Source organism: Pyrgilauda ruficollis, unplaced genomic scaffold (genome assembly GCF_017590135.1).
Source record: "Pyrgilauda ruficollis isolate IOZ18807 unplaced genomic scaffold, ASM1759013v1 scaffold48, whole genome shotgun sequence".
Lineage (NCBI taxonomy): Eukaryota > Metazoa > Chordata > Aves > Passeriformes > Passeridae > Pyrgilauda > Pyrgilauda ruficollis.
Genome location: NW_024526377.1, coordinates 2,564,464 through 2,579,938, shown reverse-complemented (window position 1 = coordinate 2,579,938; position 15,475 = coordinate 2,564,464). Strand labels below are relative to the sequence as shown.

The 15,475-nt window shown below is 43.1% G+C and overlaps 1 protein-coding gene across 2 annotated transcripts; it reads left to right on the top strand.

Annotated features, from left to right (window-relative positions):
* Positions 1-2,042: 2,042 nt before the first annotated feature.
* Positions 2,043-12,482, top strand: ZMPSTE24 (zinc metallopeptidase STE24). Of its 2 annotated transcripts, none has more exons than XM_041479396.1 (10): positions 2,043-2,204; positions 3,359-3,505; positions 4,805-4,891; positions 5,509-5,625; positions 5,937-6,089; positions 7,980-8,121; positions 8,814-8,974; positions 10,351-10,455; positions 11,229-11,372; positions 11,680-12,482. In XM_041479396.1, exons 1-10 carry the CDS (start codon positions 2,088-2,090, stop codon positions 11,902-11,904), a joined length of 1,398 nt encoding a protein of 465 aa, XP_041335330.1. In that variant the 5' UTR covers positions 2,043-2,087; the 3' UTR covers positions 11,905-12,482. The 2 variants fall into 2 exon arrangements, with proteins under 2 accessions (XP_041335330.1, XP_041335331.1); XM_041479397.1 differs by lacking the exon at positions 2,043-2,204 and adding an exon at positions 2,214-2,861.
* Positions 12,483-15,475: the final 2,993 nt, after the last annotated feature.

Below are 15,475 nucleotides of genomic sequence, written 5' to 3'. Positions count from 1 at the left end.
TGCTTTTGCCAGATGAGTTCCTGTGTGCCTGCAAACCACACACTGGCAGACTGGCACTGCACCTCTGGTGTTACAGAGCCTGTTGGGTCCTTCAGTTACTGCTCTTTCCATAGGCTGGGCTGTACCACAGGACAAGACAGGGACAGACATCATTTCTGTCTGCCAGGTATGGAGACAAGTCCTGCTTCATTCCTCAGTCCCAGAGCTGCATTCAGAAAATGGTTGAGTTGCTTTGGGCTGTATAAAAGCAGCTTGGAGGCATTTTCCTGTGGCGATGTGACTCTCCATGCACTGCCAGGACTTTTAGTAATGTGAGCTCACGGAGTGTTCATATTTCAGCTCAAAGATACCAGTACAGCACTGGTCAGCTTCTTCCTCATTACAAAAATTGTATCTTTGCCATTTCAGAGACTGTCAGTGTGTTTCAATCTTTGAACTCCATCACCTACAAAATGCTCTAATATCTCCATGAGGTAATAGGTGTCACAGCATCAAAAATGTACAGCTTGAATCTACATCTTTATCCCAATTTCTTATTGGGCTTTTTTATCTAATCTAATTGCCTGGCACAGATGGGTGTTGGAGAAGGAGGCCACAAAACGGTAAAGGTTTGAAGAGTTTTTACTGTCTATTTCTGTTTTCATACCATGAGGTAGGCCATCATTTTCCCTCCCAAGTGCTACCAGAATTTGCCTTACAAATGATGTAACATTTCCAGCTTCTTGCTTTCAAGCATATGGGAGAAACATTTTGTTCTTCAGTAGAGGAACACCATTGCATAGACTTTCCAAAAAAAGAATTCTTAATGTGAAGAACAGATACCTCAGAAAACACAGTTCATAGGGAATGTTGCTTCCATTTTTTAAATTGTTGTCTTGAAGTGTGTGGATTTTATAGGACAAAAACATACTGTGGGCTGCCCTGCTGTTCCCCTGGGCAGTAAAAACCTGTAAATACCTTTACAATGAGAGACATTCCAGACTGACTTCTCTCTTTCCAGCAGAGCTCTTGTTAGAACCAGCAGCACTTCCTCATCTACCCTGTTCTTCTGCAGGGATATATTAGGTTACAGTAAAAGCTGGCTTCAGTATATTTGATGGGTCATTCTTCTATATAGTTTTAAAAAATATAACTAATAGATAATGAGAACATTAGGTTGGCATTATTTTATTAGAAGTTAATGACTAAAAATCCACAGGCATGTTCTGTCATACTTCAGACCGGTAGAAATTACTAAAATGCCATATCTAGAAGTGGCTCAATGTTAACGCTCCCCTTACTGCACCTTTGTCAGATTACACAGTCCCTGTGCTCTGCACGGCGTGCTTGTCCTCAGTGCTGGCGAGCTCCGGATTTCGGCAGCGCCCTGCTGTCTTCGCCCAGCATTACAGAGGCCAAATCTGGAGTGCGCGTTTCGCCTTGAAATAAACCAGCAAGTACTGCAGCAGTCAGTGTCAATTTTTGTACTTCTCTTAGTGTTTCTCTAAAAGATTTTGGACAAGTACTAACGAGGCTTTATATGCATTATTGTGCGCGGTCTAAGTAACTTATACTGAAGAAATATAACTTAAACATCTGCCCAGATCCTCGCCATGCTGCCCCCACACGCACTTCACTGGGGTGGCCGCGCCGTGCCGGGCGGAGCCGTGCCGGGCAGAGCTGAGCCCGAACCCACCGCACCGTCCACGGAGCCCAGCAGGGAGCCCTCAGCGGCCGCCCCTCACGGAGCCCAGCCCGGAGCCCCTCACGGAGCCAGCAGGGAGCCCGCCGCGGCCGCCCCTCACGGAGCCCAGCAGGGAGCCCTCAGCGGCCGCCCCTCACGGAGCCCTGCCCGGAGCCCGCCGCGGCCGCCCCTCACGGAGCCCTACCCGGAGCCCCTCACGGAGCCCTACCCGGAGCTCGCCGCGGCCGCCCCTCACGGAGCCCAGCCCGGAGCCCCTCACGGAGCCCTGCCCGGAGCCCTCAGCGGTCGCCCCTCACGGAGCCCAGCCCGGCGGCCGCCCCTCACGGCCGCCCCTCACGGTCGCCCCGCCCTCGGTTCCTCCGGCCGCCAGGCGGCGCCGCAGCGTGCGGCGGGTGGAGCGGCCATGGCGCTGGCCGGCGACCTGTGGGCAGAGCTGCCGGCTGAGCGCCGCATCTTCTGCTCCGTCCTGCTCTTCTCGTGGGCCGTCTACCTCTGGGAGGCTTTCCTGGCGCACCGGCAGGTCGGTGGGGTTCTGGCGGGGAGGGTCGGTGGTGGGCCGGGGCTGTGCTGGGCCCGGCCCGGTCTCACGTGGAGGGTGGCCGGGGCCGGGGGACGCGGGGTCTGTCACCTGCCTGTGGAGGGCTCGGCCCTGTCCCGGGCCGGCCGGAGTGCGCTGTAGCGGATGGTGGGAACGCTCACAGCCGCGAGTGGGGTGAGCGCGATAGGGTCACGGCGGCTCGGCGCCCCCAGCAGCTCGGTCCTCCTCCCCGGGACAGCTGAAAGAGAGCGGTATGAGCAAAAATGAGGAAACGCGTGGGTTGAAATAGCGACAGTTTAATCGGTGGAGGAAAGAGGAAAGAAGCGCTGCACAGGCCGTGCTTCAGCATCTCCCCGAGCAGGTGATGCCTGGCAGCCTCCGAGCGATGGCCACCCTGGAAGGCACATCCCTGCTTCTTATTGCAGAACACAACACAGAGGACGGAGTGTCCCTTTGGTCAGGGCCCGGCTGTCGCCTGCCAGCCCCATCTCCACCCCCAGCCTGCCCGCCTGGCAGGTTTGGCAGCAGCCGCTCTCCGCGGTGTTTGAGCCCTGGGGTCGGGGATTGCAGCCTGATGCCCGCACAGGAGAGAATGTGTTTTGAAGTGACAAAGGGTAGGAGCTTTTCCTTAAAGAACGGGTAAGTATACTGAAACAAGATAGCTGAGGAAAAAGACTTCTAGTCTTAAAAAATTTCAAGTGGCAAGTTCTCTACTGAAAAGGAAATAGCACCTCGTTTGTGCAGCCTCTCCGTAGCTCTGTGTTCTGGTGAAGTCACACGGTTTGTACAGGAGGATCCGGTGTTTGGTTTCAAAATTAGCTTAGCTGTTAACTATGGTGCGGTAAGTAACATCCTGTGGAAAAATCAGTTTGTGTGATCTGTATTTGAACTATTCTAAATAAGTTGTTAAGCCAACAGTTCAGTTCCTGGTTACAACATAATAATTATGCTTCAGTTTTATATTTAGAACTTGATAGAAAACCGGAATTTAGGAATAATTATTCCATTGTGTGTTGTTTTTTCTTTTTAATTTTCTGTGGTGGCCCATGGGATCATTTTATGTGTTATTTTTAGATCTTATTTATCTCCTTTAAAATATTAGGTGTGGACTTCAAGTTTTGTCTTCAATTTTTCAGAGGCGGGTGTATAGAACAACAACACATGTACCACAGGAGCTGGGACAGATCATGGACTCAGAAACATTTGAAAAATCTCGCCTCTATCAGTTGGACAAAAGTACTTTCAGCTTTTGGTCAGGCCTCTATTCAGAGGTTGAGGGCACTGTAAGTACCTTTCATGTGATATTTTTCATGTACTCAAACTGTGCAGTACCATGCAGCTGCACCCTTGGCATTCTGGTGTCATACAGCAAACACTGACATTTATATTCTGGTTTTGTTTGTGGCTGTATTTGCTACACAAAAAGAAGTAATTATTCAGAAAGCATGTAATTTCTTTCTGCATTGCTGAGTCATACTGCACAACTACTGTGTTAGCTTACATTTTAATTATGTTTTATAGTAGTTTCCATTGCAAAATAATTAAGCAGCAAGAGAGTTATTTTAAATTGTTAAAATACAGACCTTTCCCTGTGTTTGGAGGAATGCAACCACTTTCATTTTTAGATAAAATTTAAGTAGAAGGTAAAAAGAGAAAAAAAAAAAGGTGCAGTTGAAGTGGCTTTCATTTCTCCATTAAGCTTTTAAAAAAGCCACCACACTTGCTTTCATCCTTTCCATCTCCTCCTGACACTGAAAATGCACCCTAAGTGTTAGGTTGTAAGAGTAAGCCTTTTCAAAATAAAGAAATAGATAAAACCCTGGTGTCATCAATATTGGAAGGCTGCTTGCTTGAAAACTGATTTTATATGTAGTGATGCATCACTTGCTAAGAAAGAACCATGAGATATTTACAAGTTGAGCTGTGTGAGAAGTGCTGCCAGGCCTGGCTGTGAGCTGCAGCGAGCACTTGCCTCAGTAGCTCTGGCTTGGGCATTTCTTTGACGGTGGTGTACCCCAGATGTTCACTCCCTGTTCCTTGGCAGCAGTGTGTCAGGAGACGCTGGGAGCAGGCACAAGGAGGAGGAGACCATGAAGCTTTCTTCTACATGGCTGTAGCAACTCAGTACTGAAAGTGAAACTGGGGTTTTCTCTGGGCAGGGAACTCAGGTGAACCTCCAGGAGAGGAGGGCAGCTTCTCTTCAAGAGGAGAGGCTGCAGTATGAATATGTGTGTGTGGTTGTACAACCCCAGGGCACACGAGCTTTAAGGTCTTCTGGAGATATACCTTATGTCTGAACCAGGACAGCAGCAAAGTGTACAGAAAATAGGCTTGCAAATATGCTAGTATTTCACAGGAAAAAAAATTAATTACCTGTTCTCTACTTCTGTAAAGTAAAAATTAATTAATGCCAGATATTCCAGGCTTGTTTTATCACTGTTAAGATTAGAGGGATGGCAAAAAGCTAATTATAAAACTTGTCTTATTCACCCTTAAAAGGTTCTTATCATGCTGAAATGTTAGTACACTAAGATGACAGTGTGTTTCATATGGCCTCTGTGGTATGTGGTTTTGTTTTTAAGATGATTCTCCTCTGTGGAGGAATTCCTTTTCTATGGAAACTGTCTGGTCAGATCTCTGGTCGTGCTGGGTTTGGACCAGAATATGAGGTAAGTAGGCTTTAAATTCCTGTGAAAGTATTTGATCCCTACTGCAATAATTATTTTTAAATTGGTATTTAGTTAAAAGTGAGATTTAGCTAACCTGTAATACAGTAAAAATAACACATATTTTCTGGTGCACACAATGACTCTGTGATTCTGAGAACTGGTAACAGTAAATTAGCTTGCTTTTAAATTAGCTTACTAATTAAAACAGTCTTATGTATTAAAAGCGAAGTCTGGTGTCTGCTTGAGTCAGATGAGGTGGTGAGCTGAGTTTTTGGGAGCTCTTTATTTGGGCGTTTTCTTTTTACTAATCCTAGAATTGGTCTACCTGCACACTAAAAGGGTAAGAAATTTGAGTCTACTGGTTATGTTACCTTTGTGCTGTGGATGAGGCATGTATCCAAATTTGTGTTCCATATCCTTAGTAAGCTATTATAGTGAGCAGTAATTAGTCATCATGAACAAGTTAATTCTGTGAATTTATCTAGTGTCATCTTCTAACCAGTTTCAGTTAAACCACTGACCTAAAAGCCATTTTTAACACCCAGAATATTTGTTAGTATGGGTCAGTAAATATCAGGTGGTTTTGATGCCAGGTTTTGTTTTGTTCTGTTTTTTAGATTGTGCAGTCATTGGTATTTCTGCTGCTTGCAACACTCTTCAGTGCAGTGACTGGTCTCCCATGGAGTTTATATAATACATTTGTCATAGAAGAGAAACATGGCTTCAATCAACAGGTATTGCAGAAAGCACTTGTGCTGACCAAATTGGTTCAGATTGTTAGATAGACTGTCCTTTAATGAATGTGCAACCCAAAATAATGGTTTGGGTCAGGACTTACTAAGGAAGAGTGCATGTGCATGGGCTTGAGTCTATGTAAATGTAAGGAGCTACTAGGAGAGCTCCTTTTTGACTTACTCTGATTTTCTTATGACACTGGCATTGCTGTTTTGCCCTTTGTCTTACCTGAAGGGATCAGTTCACTAACCAGAGTGGCATATTAATATTTACATTGACGTCACTGATCCCATTTATCCTTTCTTTGCAGACGCTGGGATTTTTTTTTAAGGATGCTATCAAGAAGTTTGTTGTGACTCAGTGTATTCTGTTGCCAGTGACATCCCTTCTGCTTTACATTATTAAAATAGGGGGAGACTACTTTTTTATCTATGCCTGGCTCTTCACGTTAGTTGTTTCCTTGGTGAGTATGAGAGGATATTTGGGTTTCTTCCAGACTCCAGCTTACTGGCATGGCTCAGCATGCTGAATGCAACTGACAGGAAATGAAGAAAAATCTAAATCTCCTGTGAATTTTAATGTCTACAAACTTTAACAGAGTGTCTTGCTCTCAATGTACTTGTTTAGGAATAATGGCTCATATTAGTTGTCCACGTTAATGTCATAGATAGCTAATCTATTTAATATTGGAGTATCTTAATCAATTGAAAGAGAAGCAGTGATAAAGCTTTAGAATAGGTACTGGAAATACAGCACTATGTGGTGATCTGTTTTCCATTCTCCTGAATGTAGAGGTTAGAACCAGAACATATGTAGCTGGAGCCACATTCCTCTCTCTCACTTTCCTATCACAAACTAGTATTTTATTTTTGCTCTGCCTGTGCCTTCCCGTTGAGCTGTCCACATAGATTTTGTCCTGAGGTTCTACAGATAATTTAGAACCCAATATAACAGGGGTTGGTCTGTCTTTTATACTACAAAAACTAGAAAATAAAACATCTTGGCAGAGCTGCAAACTGCTGTATTGAAAGAACATTTTCCTGGCTCACTCTTCTCCTCTGAGCCCCCTCCGCCCCTGAGGGTTAAGTGCATGCTTAAACAATGGTGTGTTGCCACCTCACTGCAACTTCTCAGGGTTTCAGGCCTTAATGTGTTTGAACAGCCTTTGACATGCAAAATCATCCTAACAAGTATTAGATTTACCCTTTAGAATATGGTTTTGGGAAAAATTCCAGTTCCATAACTCTGTAATCAGAGTTGCATCCTCCTACTAGTTTGTTATGCCTGCTGATACCAAGGCATTACACAAAGATCTGAGATAAAACCTGAAAATTCTGAAACCCACATGCTGTATGGTCTGAAACAGTAGTCTGGACTGAAAAGGTGATTTATACTCTATGAAATAACCTCCTACACCTTCTGCAAAGGTTTAAGTCCCTAAAAATTACAGTAACAAAACTTACTTTAGTGGTGTTTCATATCGATGCCCTCACTTGTTGTGCCTTTGCAAAAGTCAGTTTTTCTGATTTTCAATTTCATTGGACTTTTTCAGCAGTGCACACACTGTCAAAAGTCCAAGTACTTGTTTTCAGTGAAATAAAATGTATCAAGATAGTTTTGAATTTAATGTTGATGTCTGTTTGCCTCTCATGTCCTGTTCCTTTTTCGCTAACCAGAATTTAAACTTATAAAACAAATAAATAAAAATAATTTTGTGGTGTGAGGAAAGGGAGTTCAGCTTGCCTTTCCATCATTATGCTAGTTCTGGCTTTCTCAACTGGGCTGCAGCTGATGCCAGTTTGAAGAGATGCAGGTGCACTGTAGTGATGTTTTTAGGTCAAGGCTATTAGTCATTGTGGAGCCAGAGGCATCAGGCAGACAACTGCCTCAGTCCTGCAGACAGTTGGGAGACAGAAAGAAAACAGGGGACATGAAATCTCTTGCCTCTTTTTAGACAGCTGTTTTGCAAGTTACCAGGAATTAGTCCCACTTTTTCTGTCTCTTGGTTCCTTCATCTCTTCAGCTGAGTATGAAACACTTCAGAGCTTTCTAAGATTGGTGGAAGTGACAGCCTTTCACTGAGCCCCCTACTCCCAGAGGCCTTGTCTTCTGCACTGTTCACACCAGTTCTGCTCAGGTGTGTAGGTGGTTTGTGCACAGTTTGCTGAACTGTGGACTGGCCACCAGGCAAGGCAACCCATAGAGAGCCTGCCTATAGATCCCACTTCACACAGGACTCTGCTTTATCAAGTGGTTTTTTCTGAAATTGTGCCCTCTTTTTGAACTTTTTGCTCCACCTTTAGTGCTAAACAGGTTTGCATGCCCTGTTCTTAATATCTGCATGTGTTTGCAGGTGCTTGTTACAATCTATGCAGACTATATTGCACCTTTGTTTGATAAATTCATTCCGCTTCCGGAGGGAGAGCTCAAGCAGCAAATTGAAACAATGGCAAAGAGCATTGACTTCCCATTGACTAAGGTGTATGTAGTTGAAGGTGAGGTTTTGTTATTTTTTTTTAAATAAAAAGGTTTTGTAGTTGTAAATTTGTGGGGTTTTAGCATTGATTGTGAATGCTGTAGTAGGGCAGTTGACTGCATTGCGCAGATACTGCAATGCTTGCCAATGTCTGTAGCATTTTCCTGGTCTTTTTCCTGAAGCTCAATGCACAGCCTGAACTCATCTTCTGGTTGGAAGTATTTTCCTGGGTCTGTGGAATGGAAATACACAGCTTGGCCAGGAGTGGAAGCACAAAAGTAGTCAAGATTATAATTTTAGAACTATGAAACAAAGGGAATTACTGTTTCCATTCACCTTTGCTGGCACATTTGAAAAAATTCTACATAATTTGGCACAGGTTCTTTGCCTGGAGCAGTGTCAATTCAGAATGCTCTTTCCACTCTAAATCTGAAATTGCAATAGGATTAGCTTTTCTTCTTGGACATTAGATGTTCACGACTGCTTTTATGGTTTTAGTGCTTTTAGTGATTGCACACTACATTTCTCTATTAGAGACATCATTACTTAGATATTAGAATATGCTTCAGCTTCCAAACAGATCTGCTTCAGTTTGTCTACAGTTCATTTGGGGACTTTGAGAATTCCTGTGGAAAAATCTGATGTGTCGTACTGTGCAGGCTTCAGTGCATGGGATTATTCAGATCATGGTGTTTAAATTTTCCCCGTCAGGTTCTAAGCGTTCTTCCCACAGCAATGCTTATTTCTATGGATTCTTCAAGAATAAGCGGATAGTACTCTTTGACACGCTCCTGGAAGACTATTCTGCTTTGAACAAAGAACCAGCAGAAGGAGAAGATGGTGAAAATGAAGAAGCAAAGTCTAAAACCAAAGTGAGTTTGTCTTTCATTGTGTTGTTTATATTGACTTCTTGGTGAGATATTCCCTTGTTTTTCCTAATGTATTTTAAAGATCTTGAGTAAGTTGCTAAAACCCAAACCCTAATGATTTCAACACCAAAGTATGCCTCGTTTGCTGATTGGAATTTCTGGGGCTGTGTGAGTTGTGCAGATAGCAGCAGAGACTGTAAAAATCCACATGGGCTTTAGCAAAACATTAGTTCCCTGCATGTAAAAACTAGACCTTCCCTATAATTCTTTGAATAAGGGAGCTGTTCAGGGCTTTAGCTCATCTTCTCTTGGGACTGCCATACCAAAGGTTCCCTTTGAAGGAAATACTTTTAATTCTTAGTGTGTCATTTGTGTGCCTTTTACTGCATGCAGAGATTTCAGTGCAGGGGGACAGACATTGTACATGTGCATCCTCCCATGCTCTGGTCAAGAACGTAATGCTGGCCTGGCACTGGCCTGTCCTTTGATGTGCAGCTGCACATCTTGAGTCTGCTGGAACAGCTTGTGGCCTCAGAAGAGTATGGAAATGACTAAAGCGAATAGAATACTCTCTGAATAACCTGAAGGTGTTATTCTGAGAAAAACAAAAGGCCTTGTGCAGTCTAAGGTTAGGCCAATGTCTAGATTGTTGTTCAGTCCAGCTGCTGTTCCTTGACACCATGTTAGTGGTGCCCAGGGCTTTGTTTGGCAAGTTCTGCAGAAGTGAGTGGTGAGAGGAGGGGATGTTGAGCTCACCTGATCTAGCCATAATGAGAGTGTGTTCCATTTCAACAGGTTCTTCAGCCTTTGTGTTTGCTTCTGACTTGCTAATGGAACTTTGAAGGTGCAGGTGTCCTTCCTAATTATAGCTTTAAGGTGTGTCATAGGGCTTTTTGAAGAGGACAGTTCCTTTTAAAAGGAACAGTACTGCCTGGGAGGAAGGCTACATATTGAATGTTGAAGGAAAGTAGGAACAGGGCTTTGCTCTCAATTCTCCTCTGAAAGTGTGCAGCTCTGAATACCTGTTTCCAGTGTCATGCTTTGCTTGAGTAAAGAAACAGAATGAGAAGGGATAGGAGAGTGTTTGGAAGGCAAATCTTCCAGTGTTCTTTCAGGTTTGCATCAGCATGTCTGCATACATAGAAATAAGAGAACACCACCTTGTAGTAGAAATCTTCTTAACATTATAAGGTTATATTTCTGTAAGTATCTTCATGAAAAAGGCTCAGCAAGAAATTATATGTGTGTTTCTGGTATTACAAGGGAATGGCCTGATCTAGGGACACTTAAGTGATCAAGAAAAAAACCAAATTAGTAAGAAATTTATTTGGTTGTGTCCAGACATACCTGATAATACTTCTGCTTTGCTATTCCCTCAGAATAAGAAACAAGGATGTAAAAATGAAGAAGTTTTGGCTGTACTTGGTCATGAATTGGGTCACTGGAAACTAGGTCATACTGTCAAAAATATAATCATCAGCCAGGTAAGTTATTTTAAACTGGCTTTTTTTTTGTTTTGGTTTTTTTTTTTTTTTTTTTTTTTTTTTTTTTTTTTTTTTTTTTTTTTTTTTTTTTTTTTTCCTGGAGCATCTGTAATTATAGCTGTTTCCAAATGCCCTCTTCCAGATTTGTTAGTGTACATTCACCTAGTACACTTACACTGTGTGACAGGAAGTTGCTCTGGATCACAGCCATCCTTCTTTTCTGTTCTGTGTGTTTCAATAACAAGCAATATTCTGGCACTTTCTATGTTACTCTAAAAAGACCAAAAAACCACTTGGATAGCTAATCACCCCCTCTAGAAAACTTGGTAAGGCATGGTCCTGCCTCTTGGCTCTGAAAAGCCAGGCAAGCAGTGTTTGTACAGAACGCTGCACAGCTTGGATGGAAGCACAGATTGTTTCCAGGAACAGAAGTACACCACAGCACAGACACATTTTGTTTGGTTTTAAACTTCTCAGATCCTACACTTAATTCCAAGGAGATGGGTTCTGTCCTGTACTCCCTCCTCTCTTCTCTGCTTGCTTCATCTCCCTTCATTATTTGTTTTTTGCTCACTGGCAGAAAATAGTGCTGCTTCTACTGCTGTATTTTCAGAAAGCAGGTAAAAACCAACTGTTTGTTCCTCTCTGTGTATTAGTTCAAAAGTAATCTACTTGTTTTTGGTTTTTTTTTATAGTGGCATCCATGTGCAAATCTATAATGTGATGTTATGTAATGACTTATCTTAATCAAGAATATTTTTTCTTTTCTCCAGATGAATTCCTTTCTTTGCTTCTTCTTGTTTGCTGTGCTAATTGGTCAGAAAGAACTCTTTGCTGCATTTGGTTTCTATGACACCCAGCCTACCCTGATAGGCTTGATGATTATTTTCCAGTTCATTTTTTCACCTTACAATGAGGTAAATTGTTTTCAAGACATAAACTCTGAAGTATCATCCTATTTAAATAATGATTCTGTTTTGTCAGGGGAAGTTTGACTTTCTAGGGGCTGTGTTGGGTGTCTCATTTTGATAATCAGGCTTAGTGCTGCATGTTGGGCAGCACTCCCAGTTTCAGGTGTGGCTTGGATAAAGCTTAGTGAGATCAGTCTGCAGCCACAGCCATGTGTGGCATGTGGGAAGCTAGATGTGGTGGTATTTACTGGCACTGAAGGAATTTGCAGACAGCTGAATTTTAAAATAATTTTTAATACATTTCTCTCCACAGGTTCTCTCATTTTGTTTGACAGTATTAAGCCGACGATTTGAGTTTCAAGCAGATGCATTTGCCAAGGAACTTGGGAAGGCTAAAGACCTATATTCTGCTTTGATCAAGCTGAACAAAGATAATTTAGGATTCCCTGTTTCTGACTGGATTTTTTCAATGTGGCATTACTCCCACCCACCCCTTTTAGAAAGACTTCAGGCCTTGAAAGATGCAAAGCAAGAGTGACAGCAATGATTGCTGGTTCAGAGACAGTGCTTCCATCTCAGAAGCAAAGTTCAGAGCTGCTTTTTAATTTTTTTTTTAAATGGATAATGCAAATTAAGTGCGCTGTTAACAGCACCACAGATCTGAGTATCCTGAAACAGGTGTTAAATTATAAATGACTTATTTTTAACCAAAACAAAACTGTGGAACTTAATTTAGAAAAAGTGCTGGGTGAAGACCTTCCCCCCCACCCACCACACTGACTTTTATTTCCATATCATAGTATAGACTTATAAAGGGAGGAAAACAAGTGTAGACTTCAAAGCACCTTTTTCTTCACTTTGTGTATGCCTTGAACATTGCTTTTGATCCTTTTTCTATTCTCAGTGTTTTGTGAACCTTTCCAGTCTCACCCTCTTCACAGTGAAGAGGCTTTGGGTGACTTGATTTCCTGTATAATGATACTTGTGCTTGCCAGTGTGTTTTAAAAAGCTGAATGCAGCTGCAGGCTTCTCTCCTGCATTCATGTCTGTCAGAATGAAAAATGCTGCTTAATAAAACCTTCTTTCTCTGAGGTGTGGGAAGAAGGATGAATTATAGCTGAGGATATGTACCATGTCTTCCTTGAAAATGAGCATTATTATTTAGTAGCATTATAGTGGGATTAGGCTGCTCCTATTGCCCCAGGGCTGCTGGGGGTGTGGAAGGATGTTACAGAGAATCAGAATGGGACCCACATATTTGAGAAAATTGCTGATTCTCTCTTGTTCTCCCTTTTTCCATGTCTCAGTTCCTCCATTTCTGTTGTACTTTGCCTAGATTTCTTGTGTATATGGAAGTGTCCAGTTGCTCAGCCAGCGTATTAAAGCCACGCTTTCATTCTGAGGGGGCTTATCCTCCATTCCATTGAGGGTTTTTCATCAATATGAATCCAGCTGAAATAGCAGCTGAACTTATTCTTCATCATTGTTCTTCTATATAAAAATTCTTACATATAAAAAGCCCAGGAAAGTTTGCCCACATCAGTTACTGGAGAAAAAAATGGGTAAACCTGGAAATGGCTTCAGCATTGATTATCTCAGACTTTTCTGATGAAAAATAGGATTATATTTACTTTTGTTGAAGTAAAAATAAAAGTAAGATATAAGTTTGCATGTGCATACAAATGTTTTAACCAGCGTGAGTATACAAACTCCGTATAAAAATCAGATTTTCTATCTCTGTAGTAAATTAAAAAGTTCTGCTCAGCTCTGTACAAAGAGAGAAGTCATCAAAGCAAATTGTCATTGTTTCACGTGTCAGAATACTCTCATATATTTTATTGTTAGCTTACATTTGTTTTTCTGATCATAGGGAAAATGCCTTATAAGATGATGGGCACAATAATGTCTTGGGTGAAACAAGATGTTGCTGAAAGCCCTTTGTATGCCTTATTCTAATTGTGTTTATACCCCAGCAAATATGGAGCTAAGCTATAGATCTGGATTTAGGAGACAGTTTTACAAATCTGGAGAGCCTATATTTGTCATGTGAACTGTATTTAATAAAAGGCCCTCAAAAATAAAAGCATTAACTTGAATCTGTCAATTCAGAAGAATAAATAGTGTATCAAGTTTTGAATGAGCTGTTGGCTAGTGTAAAGCTATGGAAAACATGTTAAGTGTGCTTTAAGAAAATCATTTGTCTCATCCATTAGGTAATAATTATATGCAAAAATTAATTTTCTGGCTATTTTAGAAATTTGGGTAAATGCAAACAAAATGAGATTAAAGTGTGAAGATGAAGGAAATGTCAGTTGCTATGGAAGCATGAAATACTTAAAAACACCTAGGTGAAGATAGCAATTGCCTGTTACTTCCTTTTCTCCCCATCAGTGTTATTAGTTATCTCTGCAGGTCTTCTAGCTGGATTTCATATATAACTACTGAACAAGGTTTCAGGGTTGGTTCCATTCTGCCCCAGTTGCTTCTCAGCTCTGCAATTGTCAGTGTGTGCTGCTGAGCTGCTACCTGCCCACATTTCTACTGGGCACCTGGAGTGCATCTTGCAGACCTTCTACAGCCTCAATTTGCTTCCTGTCTCCCTGAGAATAGTCTAAATTACACCTAAATCTTCCTGTGCAACCTCTGCCTCCCCAGGTGCCTAAATGCTCCCACAGTGTCTGCACAGCCGTGTGATAAGCCTGCACCAGCTTCATGACAAAGTAAGGGTGCTTAAGAGCAGCCACCATCCTTTCCAGGGAGTGACCAGTTTTAAAGAAAGAGGCAAGAAAATTAGCAAGCATGCATTTAGTTTTCAGTTACCTCTAGCAAATACTCTTCAGATACTCAAGGGAACCCAGAGCAGAACATCTCTGGCATCTGTGGGACTGCTGGACATTCATCAGCAGAATCCTGTCCAAAGGCTGGAGCTTCAGCTTCTGTTTCCTGCCTTAGCAGCCCTGTCTGTTGGTCTAAGTAGAAACCTGAGAGAAGACATGCTGAGGAAAAGCAGACCTTGAAAGGTGACAGAAGGACTAAAATGGAATCCTTTGTGAATGTGAAGCTTGATGTGTTTTGGTAATGTATGCTGGCAGCCCAGAGCCCCACGTGCCCTGGGCTGATCCCCAGCAGGGATGGGCAGGACAGGGGAGGGGATTCTGCCCCTCTGCTCTGCTGGGGTGAGACCCCATCTGCAGAGCTGCCTGCAGCTCTGGCATCCCCTATACAAGAAAAGCCTGCTGGAATGAATCCAGAGGAGGCCACAGAGATGTTGGAGCCCCTCTGCTCTGGAGACAGGCTGGGAGAGCTGGGGGTGTTCACCTGGAGAAGGCTCCAGGGAGATCTTACAGCCCCTTCCAGGACGTAAAGGGGATGCAAGAGAGCTGAGAGGGACTTTGGTCAAGAGCCTAGAGTGACAGGACAGGGAGGGATGTCTTTAAGCTGAAGGAAGGTAGATTTAGATCAGATACTATGAAGAAATTCTTTACTGAGGGATAACTGGCAGTTTGCTCAGCGAAGCTGTGGCTGCCCATCCCTGAAAGTGTCCAGGTTGGACAGGGCTTGGAGCAATCTGGTCTAGTGGAGGGTGTCCTTGCCCATGGAGACCCCATCTGCAGAGCTGCCTGCAGCTCTGGCATCCCCTATACAAGAAAAGCCTGCTGGAATGAATCCAGAGGAGGCCACAGAGATGTTGGAGCCCCTCTGCTCTGGAGACAGGCTGGGAGAGCTGGGGGTGTTCACCTGGAGAAGGCTCCAGGGAGATCTTACAGCCCCTTCCAGGACGTAAAGGGGATGCAAGAGAGCTGAGAGGGACTTTGGTCAAGAGCCTAGAGTGACAGGACAGGGAGGGATGTCTTTAAGCTGAAGGAAGGTAGATTTAGATCAGATACTATGAAGAAATTCTTTACTGAGGGATAACTGGCAGTTTGCTCAGCGAAGCTGTGGCTGCCCATCCCTGAAAGTGTCCAGGTTGGACAGGGCTTGGAGCAATCTGGTCTAGTGGAAGGTGTCCTTGCCCATGCTTTCAGATGATCTTTAAGGTCCCTTCCAATCCAAACCATTCTGTGATGAAATAGACATAAACGTGGCCCTTTCAAAGCGTTTCAAGGGCC